The sequence below is a fragment of the Mytilus galloprovincialis genome, chromosome 9 (assembly GCF_965363235.1).
Source record: "Mytilus galloprovincialis chromosome 9, xbMytGall1.hap1.1, whole genome shotgun sequence".
NCBI lineage: Eukaryota > Metazoa > Mollusca > Bivalvia > Mytilida > Mytilidae > Mytilus > Mytilus galloprovincialis.
The window spans coordinates 832,003-847,037 of NC_134846.1; the positions used below are offsets into that span (position 1 = coordinate 832,003).

Below are 15,035 nucleotides of genomic sequence, written 5' to 3' on the forward strand. Positions count from 1 at the left end.
TGCAATAACCAAGTGATACCACTGAACTTCACTGGACAGCTTGGTTGCTATAGAGTGTCAGTAGTTGAAGATACATGCATACAGCCAGGCACAGAAGCTTTGGTCAGGGGTCACATTAACGAATATCCGTCAACAAAGAATGAAGTAGGCTTAGGAATCATTGAACCCTGTGACAAATTTGTAGCAAAGGACAGTGCCTTAATGGCAAGAACTTTAGTTAAAGCCTCAGAAACCGTACCACTGCGCTTTATGAATGTATCGAATGTAGTGAAGATAATAAGAGCTGGGACAATTGTAGGAAATATTAGCCCTATTCAGGACGTGATAAGCGACGACAAAGATATTACTGATATACATAAGGATCAGAACCTAAGAATTGAATTGCAAAAATTACTGAGTAATTGCAGCGAAAATCTTAGCCAGGAGCAAAAACGTGGAGTTGAAAATCTTCTCAATGAATACAAAGATCTTTTTGCAGCATCCGACAGGGACTTAGGTAGAACTAATTTGGTGCGCCACACCATAAATACAGGAAATAATGCACCAGTAAAACAACCGCCTCGCCGCACCCCCATTCATATGCGAGAGGAAGTCGATAGACATATCGATGACATGCTTGAACGCGGAGTAATTGAGCCAGCCGACGGTCCATGGTCGTCTGGAATAGTACTGGTAAAGAAAAAGGATGGTACTACACGCTTTTGCGTTGATTATCGCAAGGTCAACGATTTAACAGTAAAAGACGCATATCCATTACCCCGCATCGACGACTCATTGGAGCAATTGTCCGGAAATAAATGGTTCTCTACTTTAGACCTTTGTTCGGGATACTGGCAGGTGGAAATGGCAGAGAAAGATCGCACGAAAACTGCATTTGCCAGCCGAAGGGGACTGTTTCAATTTCGACAGATGCCATTCGGCCTTGCCTGTGCACCAGCAACCTTTGAAAGATTAATGGAGAGAGTATTGGCGGGACTGCAGTGGAGTATATGTCTAGTTTATCTGGACGATATAATTGTGGTTGGAAAATCGTTTGAGGAAATGCTCGAAAATCTGCGATCGGTTTTTGATCGACTAAAGGGAGCTGGCCTTAAGCTCAAACCCAAGAAGTGCACACTATTTTCAAAGAAAGTTAACTTTCTTGGACATGTCGTCACTGAGGAAGGTGTAGCCACGGATCCAGAAAAGATAAAGAGCATAAAGGATTGGCCCATTCCAGTTGATGCGAGCGAATTACGTTCATTCTTGGGACTCTGTTGATATTACCGGAGGTACATAGAACATTTTGCAAAAATCGCCAAATGTCTCCATCAACTAACAGAAAAAGGACGAAAGTACTTATGGACAGAAGAATGTCAGGAAGCTTTTCAAGCCTTGAAAGGAAAACTAACTAAAGCACCCATTCTTGCACATCCAGACTTATCTAGACCATTCATCCTAGACACTGACGCAAGTAATAACGCTATCGGAGCTGTGCTATCACAGGAAATTGATGGTAAAGAGAGAGTCATTGCTTTTGGAAGCAGAACATTATCAAAAATAGAACGGAAATATTGTGTCACTAGAAAGGAACTCTTATCAGTAGTACACTTCGTCAAAAGTTTTCGTCATTTTCTGTATGGCCGAGCATTCATCGTTCGAACGGACCACAGCTCATTGCAATGGTTGTTAAACTTCAAAAACGCAGAAGGACAATTAGCAAGATGGCTTGAAGTGTTGAGTACATATGACATGAAAATTAATCACAGGCCAGGAAGTCAGCACCAGAATGCAGACGCGTTAAGTAGGATACCTTGTAGACAGTGTGGATATAGCTCTGATTGGAAGGCACAACAACTTGTACAGACAGTGTCATCAAAGCCCGATGAATGTGAAAGAGACAAGGAGGACGACACAGAAATATCCCTCAAACATCTTCAAGACAATGACAAAAATTTGCAAATTGTAAGACAATGGGTACAAGATGGGCACAAGCCTAACTTGAAAAATCTAGGAGAGTACAATTATGTTATTAAAAGCTTATGGTCGCAGTTTGATGACCTGAAGATTCAGGATGGAGTACTTTGCAAAGTGCACAGAGACAACAACAAAAGCAGAGTGATAGTGCCCCTTACAGAAAGACGTCGAATACTTCAGCAGTGCCATGATAACAAGACGTCAGGCCACCTTGGCATCAAGAAAACGCAATCTAGAATCAAAGATAGGTTCTACTGGCCTGGTGTACGACATGACATAGTAGCCTATATAGCCGGTTGTGAAATCTGTGCCAAGAGAAAAGGTCCGAATAAACGGCAAAGGGCTCCTATGCAGTTGCAAAAATCGGGTTACCCAATGGAAAGAATTGCTATGGATATATTGGGAGAACTACCCGAAACCGAGAGAGGGCACAAGTATATCCTAGTCATTAGCGATTATTACAGCAAATGGACGGAAAGCTTTCCAATGCCTAACATGCTTGCATCAACTGTAGCCAATATATTAGTAGCAGAGGTTATTACGCGTTTCGGCGTGCCTACTGTAGTTCACTCAGACCAAGGCTCGCAGTTTGAGAGCGAATTATTTCAGGAAATGTGTCACTTATTACAGATAGACAAGACTAGAACCACACCCTACCACCCGCAGTGTGACGGAATGGTAGAGAGATTTAATGGAACATTAGCCAAAATGTTGACGGCTTATGTTGACGAACACCATTCGAATTGGGATTGTTTATTGCCCTACGTTATGATGGCATATAGATCAGCTCAACATGAGACCACAGGATGTACGCCTAATCGCATGATGTTAGGTCGCGAAGTTGCTACACCTGTGGACCTCATGTACGATGTACCTGATTATTTAAAGAAAATTCCACAAAACAGATGGGCATGGGAACTTCAAGAACGAATGGAAGAAGCTCACCACTTTGTTAGAAAACACGTAGGACAGGAAATGGTGCGTCAGAAAAAGTATTATGACAAACAGTTAAACTGGTGCAAATTTAGGAAAGACGACCAAGTATATGTATTCTTTCCCATTCGAAAAGCTGGTCATTCTCCAAAATTCACATCTTACTGGCGTGGTCCTTTTCGAGTTCTTAAAGAATACTCGGATGTTAACTATCTCATTAACTGTGGTAGGCGTGGCCGACCACAGGTCATACATGTAGATAGAATGAGGTTGTGCAAGGGCCAACTACTGAGAGGAGAAACAGAGAGGAACGAAAATAATAATGATGCTTTTGTGCCGGAAAGTGTGTTGCCCGAAATTTTCAATGAGGAGCTTGATAGTGCTGACAACATTGTTGATCAAAGTGATTCAAGGGATGAGTCAGGCTACGCAGGGCGTCCACGCAGGGTTACCAAACAGCCGGCATGGCTTCATGATTTTGTTCGATAATTTGGATCTCATTGTTGTATATATAACCTATCATGTATATAAATATAAAAAAAAATAGTAATGGAGAAGTGAAGGAATCACTATCTAAATGTTATTTTATTGTATATTTTAATATGTATGTCCGTCGGATGGGGACGTTAAATCCGAGGTCCCGTGTTCAAGGAGTACCACGCTTTGTGCACGTTAAAGATCCCTCTCAACAAGCTCTTTGAGTGGTCCATAAGTGGCCGGTTGTTAGGCAAAATTATTTCATACCGGTTTTGGCTTTGATATTTTTAGTGGTTTTCAAATGTAACATTTGGCTTGTTGGTTTTAAAGGTTAAAATTGGTTGCTCAAAAATCTGTCAGCATGCATGTTTCAATCAAGAAGTAAGGGTTCTTAGGATAAAGTTGATGTGTTTAAGTTGATGTCCATGTTTAACGTTTCCTCCAGTGTAAGGACAATAGTATACAGTTGAGTGGGAATCTTGTCATGTCGGGTAGATCATACATCTACGAGTTGTTCTAGTGGTTAGCTACTGAAGAAGTAACGGTTATAATTGTGGTTTTTAAATGGCATGGCTCGAGGCAATACCCGGATAGAGTTTGGGACTGAAAAATGTCCACTTGATGTAGATGTGCTCAATTGATTTCGATGAATGCGGGGACGCATTTTCTGGAGGCGTGGGTAATGTGATGAACATGGTTCATCAGTTTTATTTTACTAGGGTTCATCTTATTTCTTTTATCAAGCTGAAACATTGTTATACGAACTCGTTATGTTTGAAAGTTGAACAGTTGTCTACTTTCGGTTTTGTTTTGTTTACATTGCTATGGATATTTATAATATTTAGAATCAGTAACGGACCGGTCGTGGTTAGCATATCCGGAAATATTCCGATCGGTAGTCGTAAACATAAGGGCCGTCTTTCAAACGTTTTAGCATTAAGGGTTAGGTAATTATAAACACTCATATGAATAAGACATATGGTATCGTCCAAATTAAATGGTATGGTCCAAAACCTTAGTATATAAGCTGATGTGCTGTCAGAACAAGGGTCGCTTGATGGATAATCCAGACGCCTTAAAGAAGGGAAAAGGTAATTATTTACACTTTATAAAAGAATTAATAGAATCTGAATAAGAATCTATCTGCGTACCTGAATAAGGTTGCAGGAGTATTAAAGTTGTATTTACGCACCGGGTAATAGGTGCATAGGCGACTGTGCGGAAATACGTGCACTGGTTAGGCAGTGCACAGGCTGAATAAGCCAGATAGTGCACAGGATAGCGGTGCACAGGATAGTAGCGCATAGGTAGACATTAGCAAGGTTTGGAATAGTGCACAGGTTAGCACTGGTTGTTGCTTAACACAAGGTCTGTTCAAAGACAGCAACACGTCCCACAAATTGTTATTGTGTGTCAGAGACAAAAGTTAACAAATTAAAGATAAAAATATAAGAAACGGTGCAGCTTCCAATATCCAGGGGTAAACTTTGGTACGATACCCAGAAGTCACTACCCCGAGTACGTGACAAAATACGGCCGTTAGTTTTGTTGTTTGAATTGTTTGAAATTGTCATATCTGAGCCTTTTATAGGTGACTACACGATTTGAGCTATGCTCATTGTTGAAGGCTGTACATTGACCTATAGTTAATAGTTTCTGTGTCATTTTGGTCTATTGTGGGTTGTTGTCTCATTGGCAATCATACCACATCTTTTTTTTATGCAAGCGCTAACACGGTGATTTCATCCCTTCGAACCAATATCCATCTTCAAACATACGGACATAAAGCAGTTAAAAGGTAGACCCCCAGGGACTTTACCTACATTTCATTTTACTTATTTTATTGTCCCCTACAAGAATATATATGGTTTAGGGTTGGGGATGTTGACCGTTTACAATTTTTCAAACAAGAGGGGGTGGGATGACCCCCTCAGGACTTCCCTTTTATCTAATTTTATTTGTTTTATTGTCCTCTACAAGAACATATATGGTTTAGGGGTGGGGATCTGGACCATTTACAAGATAATAGTACATTCTCAAATTGAACGGGGTGGGGATGACCCCAATGAACTTCCATTTAATTTCATTTGATTAGTTTTATTGTCCCTTACAAAAATATATATAGTTTAGGGGTGGGGATGTTGACCGTTTACAAGTTTTCAAACAAGAGGGGGTGGGCTGACCCCCTATGGACTTTCCTTTTATTTCATTCCATTTGTTTTATTGTCCCCTACAAAAATATATATGGTTTAGGGTAGGGATCTGGACCATTTACAAGATAATAATACATTCTCAAATTAGAAGGGGTGTGGGTGACCCCCAGGAACTTCCATTAAATTTCATTTGATTAGTTTTATTGTCCCCTACAAGAATATATATGGTTTAGGGGTGGGGATCTGGACCATTTACAAGATAATAGTACATTCTCAAATTGACCGGGGTGGGGATGACCCCAATGAACTTCCATTTAATTTCATTCCATTTGTTTTATTGTCCCCTACAAGAATATATATGGTTTAGGGGTGGGGATCTGGACCATTTACAAGATAATAGTACATTCTCAAATTAGACGGGGTGGGGATGACCCCCAGGAACTTCCATTAAATTTCATTTGATTAGTTTTATTGTCCCCTACAAGAATATATATGGTTTAGGGGTGGGGATCTGGACCGTTTACAAGATAATAGCACATTCTAAAATTGAACGGGGTGAGGATGACCCCCAGGGACTTCCATTTAATTTCATTTGATTTGTTTTATCGTCCTATTCAAGAATATATATGGTTTAGGGGTGGGGATCTGGACCGTTTACAAGATAATAGTACATTCTCAAATTGTCCCATACAAGAATATATATGGTTTAGGGGTGGGGATCTGGACAGTTTACAAGTTAAAAGCATATTCTCGAATTGAATGGGGTAGGGATGACCCCCCAGGGACTCCCCTATATTTCATGTGATTTGTTTTATTGTCCTTTAATCATTTCTGAATGGTGCATGGATCTAGTTTTCAAGTTATATTCATTTGAAAATTTTAGAAAATAAAATCCCATAGGGTTCTATAGCAAACCCCTCCCTTCTTTCTGCCCCCCAAAATACCCCTTAATAGACCCCAATGCACAAATGAACGAATGATGGCTCACCTAGACTTATTAGTCTAACATTTAATGAAACCCTAAGTAAATCTGACAAGTAGTTTTGGAGAAATGCTGCGGACAAGTTCATTTTTAAAGTGGCGGAAGAAGAAGAGGAAGAAGAAGAAGAACTAGAATTGCCATTGCAAGCAATAGCGGATGTCACCCTTCCCCCCATTGTCACTAAACGGTAGCCATTTCAAAACAACTTAACAGTGAATGCAGATCTATGAATTGCAATATATCTTTCTGTAAATTTTCAGTATAATAAGAGCATTGTCAAAAGTTTCACAGATATTTGATCCTGTATCCATGGTAACAGAGTAGTTTCAATGATTGTCAAAATGAATCAAAACCTGTATATAGTGGATAACTATATTGTGTAAAAAATTGTTGATTTCAAGTTCAAGCATATCAAAATTATTCACCAAACCCTGAAGTTTTTAGAGCATTTTGACACTTATGCTGTGTTTCCATGGTAACGGCAGACATTTTGGAAATTCCAACGCCAAATTCAACATCTACCAATGTTGCTCATTGTTACCATGAAGTTTCAAAAAATTTGGAGCATTTTGATATTTTTGAAATTTTTGGTGCAGTTTCCATGGCAACATAGCAGTTCCAATGATTGCCAAAATCATCCAAAACCAGTATATGGCTGGCACCTACATTGTATCAAAATATGATGATTCTGAGTTTAAGCATCTCCAAATTATTCACCAAAACCAAAAACTGGAATTTTTCACAATTATTCTGTTTCCATGGAAACGGCAGCCATTTTTTATGGTCTTAGACCCACCTGCACCCAGAAATTTTTTGTTCCACCTTATAGTGAACTATCATTAAGATTGGTTCCATTTCACTCCAAAAAACATGCCGGACAAAATAGGTGGAAGTATAATAATAATAATAATAATACAGAAAAAGAAACAGAGGAAAAGCAATATGTCACCCGACATTGTCGATCGGGTGACATAATAACTAGATTTGCCATTGCAAGCAATAGCTGAGGATGTCACCCCGTTCCGGACATTGTCAGAGTAGCAGCAACCAGTTTGAGTGTACAAAAGTCAGATGACACGTCTAGTATACATGCCTTTGACCCCCCCCCCCCCCCCCCCCTTTCTCTTCTCGTAGACTAAGAGTGATGTCTATATATAGTTGGGGAATCCGTTTAAATGTAAAATTAGACACGCGCACAAGTAGGAAGGTGGTGTCACGTGATACTCAAGTATATTATCGTGGACTTGAGCATATTACTATTCTTTTTAGAGGGGACCTTGGACAGACAACATGTGTATATATTGACGGAGCGGCATACTAACTGTTCATTTTATTCTTCAATTACTCGCGCATCACACGATACATGTATCTTATCTTGTACAATTTAATTACACGCTTATCGATTGATTTTTAGCTCATGTGTATATTGTAGCAGGTGTTCGATTAACGGATGTGTAATTTAGTGCAAGTGCAGAAATGTCACTTATGTGTACTCTTCGTGTTTCTCCGCTTTCAGTGGCGATTCTTTCTTCAAAGCACGATTTATGTATAGAATAGAAGCACGTTAAATTCTATATTAGTTTTCTTCTAGCATATTCTAGAAGATGTTTTGCAGTACAGATTTGTATTTGATCGTATGCACATAGTCATGATTACAGAATTTTGCCTGAAAGTTGCGATTTTTTTTTTTTTTTTTTTTTTTTGCTGTTTCCATGACAACGACGGCCATTTTGAAAATTTCAAGGACAGATGACGTTTCAATAGCATTTTACCGGGAATGAGCTTAAAATTTGCAAGAAAATGATACTTTGACGTTTTTTTTACCATATGGGTCAATATTGCACTTTTAGCCTTTTCTCCATGGTAACAGCAGCAATCTCAAAAATTCCAACGGCAATGAATTCTACAGTTCATATTCTTGTTACAAAGGGGGAGTATTAGGGGTCGTATCTGTAACGGTTGATTTACTATGAATTAATTAAGGAATTATTTTCGTTTTTTTCACGTTTGGACTGTTTCCATGGCAACGGTAGCCATTTTGAAAGTTTTTAAGATGGATTTCACGCTTTCGCCTGACCAGTTACAAAGTCTGAAAGTTTCGTTTATTTTGGACCATTTTTCGGTTTTTCACATTTTTGCCGTTTCCATGGTAACGGCGACCATCTTGAAAATTTCAGACCCTAACTGCACATCTGTACATGGGGATTGTCATTATGGTACAGTTTTATTAATGTATGTCAAGTCATCTCCGAGAACTAAGCTGGACAAAAAGTGTGGAAGAATAATTCGGAACAATAACAATATATCACCCCTATTTCCATAGGGGTGACATAAAAATAATAAGAACTGAGCAAAAACAATAAGTCTCCAAACTTTGTTTGGGAGACTTGATTAAAAAGAGGGAAGGATATTAAAAATCGAATAAGTAACGAATAGGTAACGAATAGGGAATAGGGAATAGGTAACGAATAGGGAATAGGGAATAGGTAACGAATAGGTAACGAATAGGGAATAGGGAATAGGGAATAGGTAACCAACTTGACGTCCATGTTAGAATGTTGGTGAATTCGTGATTTCCTTTTGTAGAAACTCAGTATAAAATTTACGTCAAACAATAATGATATTAATAGCAGCTTTATCAGCCAGGAAGAAAACAAATTCCTTAGCTAGTTCTTTTAGTTATTGTTTAATACGCGTAATATGGTTTTTATGGTTGTTGTTTAGAGTAAAATGTTCTTTAAAATGTTGTATTCGAATATCAACTATCTTCATTACTGAATTTAAAAAAAAAGTCCAAAGAGTGTTTGTCAGCTTTTTTCCGTTTTTACCATTTCAAACAGTAGGTACGGAGTGAGTCATTGATGATAATACGACACTCATTCCAATTAATAATTGACGGGGACGATATTTAGGTCCTGTATTGAGGAATGATTATAACTCTCGGTCGCGAACTATGTTAAGGTCTCCTGTTAGGACATGGGAAATAGGCCATAAGTGTATTCGGAATTACTGCAATTACATGACATAGGTGTATTTTCAATGATATTTACATCTTTACACAATTGGCTATAAATAAACACATATTTCCGTGTAGATTTCTTGTAATTATAACAAATAAGAGAGAGTTCAGTATTATCAAAATATCCAGGAAATTGGTCTTTAATAGAATGGTCGTTTAAAATACCGGCAATATTTACAAAATCAAAACCTTTATTGACATACTTTATTTTAATAAAATGTTTTTATGATCTTCAGGGAGATCAATTTTGGGAAACAATTTAGAACAACAATATGCCATTATAATTTGAACGATTTCATACTTTGGACTGTAATATGAAATTGTGTTGCAATCCTCTAAAATTTTATTTTATTTATTTATAGGTAAAGAATAGAGCTTGGTTAACAGATAATGTCTGCCGTTGATTTTTGAAATCGAAATTAGGTTCGTAATATTTGTATGGTTGGTCCGAAATTTTCTTTGATTGCGATTTTTTCTACGTCCATGAGAACGATTTTTACGAACAGTTTTAGAAACTATATCCAAAATTTTAACAGAGTCGGTTCTTGATTACAATACTGTTAGTTTTTTTATAAAAAGAATAACCCATTTCCCAAAACATTCAATAAATCCACAGTATACGTGCTTTAACATAAATATGTTTACTGCGTGCAATCAATTAAAAACAATCAAAAGAACTGTTAGTTGTATATGAGACCAAATAATGCATGACATTTAAAGAGTTGTGTAAATGTGCATTTCACACTCTAAGTGTTTTGAAGAAGATGCACATCTTGCTTACATTGACTTTTGTCAAATCATTTTTGGCAAAGTAATCCCGTTCATAGGCAAGGAAGTTTTGTAGAAATTGTAATTGTCAATTAAATTATAATTGCTTAATTCGTTCTAAAACACACGAAGAGTCAAAAGTTATATATAAATAAAAGATAAAAATAAAAAAAATCAAGTTTGAAAAATCCATTTTTGTGCATTTTATGCTTTGGTCTTTTAGTCTATTATTGTCAAGCAGTTCTGCATTCCGTAAACTCGTAACGTAGGTGTTCATATTTTTGTCTGTTTTTATGCAAACAGAAATTAAATAATCTTATAGAATTCACAAATTCTAATCAAATTTATTATATTATATCCAAATAGCATCTAGAGTGTTATGCTATATAAAAGTGCGTAATTTACATATGAAACCTATGAAAATGCCTGTACCAAGACAGGAATATGACAGTTGTTGTCCATTCGTTTTTGATGTGTTTTTTCATTTGATTTTTCCATGTGATTATGGACTTTCCAATTTGATTTTCCTCTGAGTTCAGTATTTTTGTGATTTTACTTTTAATCACAAATCAGATAGCAAAGTTTAAATAATTACTTACAGTAGACTTCTATTGGGTCCGTTTCTACATACAGAGCCGACACTACCAACGACGAATTAACAACACATCGTATCACTGCATTGTTGTCTTCAGCTGTTACTTGAAAAGTTAGGTTACTTGTACGATTATATGTGCAATTTTCTGAAATGTCCGATAAAGATGTTTCAGTGGGTGTATAGGTCATAGATAAAGTGTGGTCTCTAAGATACTTTTGGAAGATATGTTCTGCTGGAGGCTTTCCAACATCTCCTGTACAGACAACTGTTATGTTATCACCTTCAGCTATTACTTGTTCTGCTGTAGTTTGTTGTGATGAATATGTAGTAGCTGTGTAGCTGACGTTGAAAGAAACATCATCACCAGGATAAGGGGTAGATATTGTATCATAACCAGTGGTTTGCATCGCAGTGGTATGGTTCTGTTTGTCGGTAGGTGATGCAGATACAACTTCATTTTCTTTTGATGTCACTGCGGTAGAAGGTGATGAAGAGTTATAATCCATAATATTGGTTGTGATCACTGATGAAGCTGCTTGCGTATGAACTAATGAAACGCCATCAGGTTTGGAAGGTGGAACTAGGAAAATAAAATATAATACAATTTTAATTCAGTTAATAGTGAACACCAGATTCATTCTTATTTGACATATTTTCAATTAAAAAAAGACAAGGTTTAATATTTGAAGCCGCAAAAGACAGGTATTCATATCAATTTTTATTATTATATTTAATCAACATAAGAAAAGATATAAGGCATTGTATTTTCCATATATAATATAATTGGATCCACCTTTCCAAGGTAAATAATGACCCAATTGGTCTAATATTTACAGAGTGTTATTTTCTAATCAAAACTATTGATTATAGCTAGCGAATACGTGAATTTTTGTTATTTAAAAAATCGTATTTTCACCTAAAAATTCAAAAATCGATATTAAAACATAACACTCTAAACTAAACTAAAAAGATATAAGAAGATGTGGTATGGGTGCTAATGAGACAACTCTACATCCAAGTCACAATTGTAAAATTAAACCATAATTGGTGAAAGCACGGTCCTCAACACGTAGCATTGGCTCACACCGAATAGCAAGCTTTCAAGGCCTCCCAAAATTTACTACTTTAAAACCATTCAAACGGGAAAACCAAAGGTCTAGTCTTCATAAAAAAAATATCGTAAGTGTTCCGCGGAACCCAGTCTCTCACCTACTTTAAGAATTTTATAAATGTTTTTAAAAAAAAAATAACTGCAGACTCCATGCAATGTTCACTGGCAGAAAACGTAAGTCCATTTATAAGTAATGCAGGGAAAACAGGAAATTCATATTTACACATTTCCTACCAGACTTTGGCTTTAATCTATTAACAGTGAATGGAAAATGTTGCAGAGTGAGACATAGGTATTACTATCCAGCGACGGCGAAAACTATTTGTATAGAGCTTTATTTTTTCAGTATTAAGATAGAATACCTGGATGTAATAACCTTATATTCCGTTTGTTATATGTTCTTTGGTCTTGACCTATTTCAAATGGTACAGCGTCTGGTTGAAAAAAATTATAGTTTTTTTGTCATATGAATTTCTCACTTTTTATGAGTGATCAAGGTTAAATTTACGTAATTATGTACGTTTCTCAGATGTTATAACGACCAGACTCAAGCTAGGGAACAGTAAGCCAGCGAATAATAAGATGCATCAAGCTAGCGAACAATAAACCAGCAAACAATAATGAAAACGCGCCAAACTGATCATGCCTAAAAACCGAAGACTTGCAATAACACGAAACGTACTTATGAATATGATGACAAATACTTTCCAGTAAGAAAATGAAATGTTATTCCATTTTAACACAGGCGAAGTTTAATTATTTATTCGTGTATTAAATACAACTTTTTTTTAAGCTGGGAATCTAAAAAACGTTTTAGCTAAGTAACCCTTTCTCCTTTCTCTCTGATAAGGGATGGGTTATTGTCTGATAATAATAATTGATAACAACAGGTTACACTAAACTAGTGTATAGCGATACAATTAGATCTTCAAGCTTATAGAAATTATACGATTGAAAATAAAGCTGATAACCATTATATTCACTTTTCCGTGGTTGCCTTGACCCAAAGACTAAACTGGGGAACTTTATTCATTGAGATCCTAAGTTAGGGAAAAGTGACCTTACCATCCCCCTCCTTTCCTCTATAAAGTTTTTCCTACGGCAAAGTTTTTTTGCACACTAGGTACAAATGATAGGCACTTGCCAAAGAATGCTTTGGCCCAAAAACCCAGGTGGGTAAAATTACGGATCTTTTTATATTTTGGTCCAAAGTCGGGGTAGGGTGACCCTAGCACTCCCTCCTTTCCTTCATTAAATGTTCCCTACTACAAAACTTTTTTGCCCACGAAGTACAAATGATAGGCACTTGCCCATGGTTGCCTTGACCCAAAAATCCAGGTGGGTAAAGTTACGGAACTTTTTTCAATGAGGTCCAAAGTTAGGGTAAGGTGACCTTACCATCCCCCTCTTCTCCTTCATAAAATTTTCCCTACGGCAAAGCTTTTTTGTCCAATAAGAACAAATGATAGGCACTTGCCCAAGGTTGCCTGGTCCAAAAACCCAGGTGGGGAAAGTTACGGAAGTTTTTTTAATTGAGGTCCAAAGTTAGGGTAGGGTGACCCTCCCCTCCTTTTCTTCATTAAATTTTCCCTACGGCAAAGCTTTTTTGACCACTAAGTACACATGATAGGCACTTGCCCGTGGTTGCCTTGACCCAAAAACCCAGGTGGGTAAAGTTACGGAACTTTTTTCATTGAGGTCCAAAGTTAGGGTAAGGTGACCTTACCATCCCCCTCTTCTCCTTCATAAAATTATCCCTACGGCAAAGTTTTTTTGCCCAATAGGAACAAATAATAGGCACTTGCTCAAAGTTGCCTGGTCCCAAGACCCAGGTGGGGAAAGTTACGGAAGTTTTTTAATTGAGGTCAAAAGTTAGGGTAAGGTGACCCACCCCTCCTTTCCTTCATTAAATTTTTCCTACGGCAAAGCTTTTTTGCCCACTAAGTACACATGATAGGCACTTGCCCATGGTTGCCTGGTCCCAAAGACCCAGGTGGGGAAAGTTACGGAAGTTTTTAAATTGAGGTCCATATTAGTGTAGGGTGACCCTCCCCTCCTTTCCTTCATTGAATTTTCCCTACGGCAAAGCTTTTATGCCCACTAGGTACACATGATAGGCACATGCCCATGGTTGCCTTGACCCAAAAATCCAGGTGGGTAAAGTTACGGAACTTTTTTCATTGAGGTCCAAAGTTAGGGTAAGGTGACCTTACCATCCCCCTCTTCGCCTTCATCAAATTTTCCCTACGGCAAAGTTTTTTTGCCCACTAGGTACAAATGATAGGCACTTGCCAAAGGATGCCTTGGCCCAAAAACCCAGGTGGGTAAAATTACGGATCTGTTTAAATTTTGGTCCAAAGTCGGGGTAGGGTGACCCTACCACTCCCTCCTTTCCTTCATTAAATGTTCCCTACTACAAAGCTTTTTTGCCCACTAAGTACAAATGATAGGCACTTGCCCATGGTTGCCTTGACCCAAAAATCCAGGTGGGTAAAGTTACGGAATTTTTTTCATTGAGGTCCAAAGTGAGGGTAAGGTGACCTTACCATCCCCCTCTTCTCCTTCATAAAATTTCCCTACGGCAAAGCTTTTTTGTCCAATAGGAACAAATGATAGGCACATGCCCAAGGTTGCCTGGTCCAAAAGACTCAGGTGGGGAAAGTTACGGAAGTTTTTTTAATTGAGGTCAAAAGTTAGGGTAGGGTGACCCTCCCCTCCTTTTCTTCATTAAATTTTCCCTACGGCAAAGCTTTTTTGACCACTAAGTACACATGATAGGCACTTGCCTGTGGTTGTCTTGACCCAAAAACCCAGGTGGGTAAAGTTACGGAACTTTTTTCATTGAGGTCCAACGTTAGGGTAAGGTGACCTTACCATCCCTCTCTTCTCCTTCATAAAATTTTCCCTACAGCAAAGTTTTTTTGCCCAATAGGAACAAATGATAGGCACTTGCCTAAGGTTGCCTGGTCCCAAGACCCAGGTGGGGAAAGTTACGGAAGTTTTTTAATTGAGGTCAAAAGTTAGGGTAGGGTGACCCACCC

The 15,035-nt window shown here is 37.8% G+C and overlaps 1 protein-coding gene across 1 annotated transcript in view; it reads right to left on the reverse strand.

The window, feature by feature from the left end:
* The window catches only part of LOC143044190 (uncharacterized), a 67,692-nt gene that overhangs the window by 31,364 nt on the left and 21,293 nt on the right, over positions 1-15,035 (reverse strand). Inside the window, exon 3 of the mRNA XM_076216084.1 lies at positions 10,888-11,463. Within this exon, the coding sequence (XP_076072199.1) occupies positions 10,888-11,463 (576 nt within the window). The remainder of the gene's footprint in view (positions 1-10,887; positions 11,464-15,035) is intronic.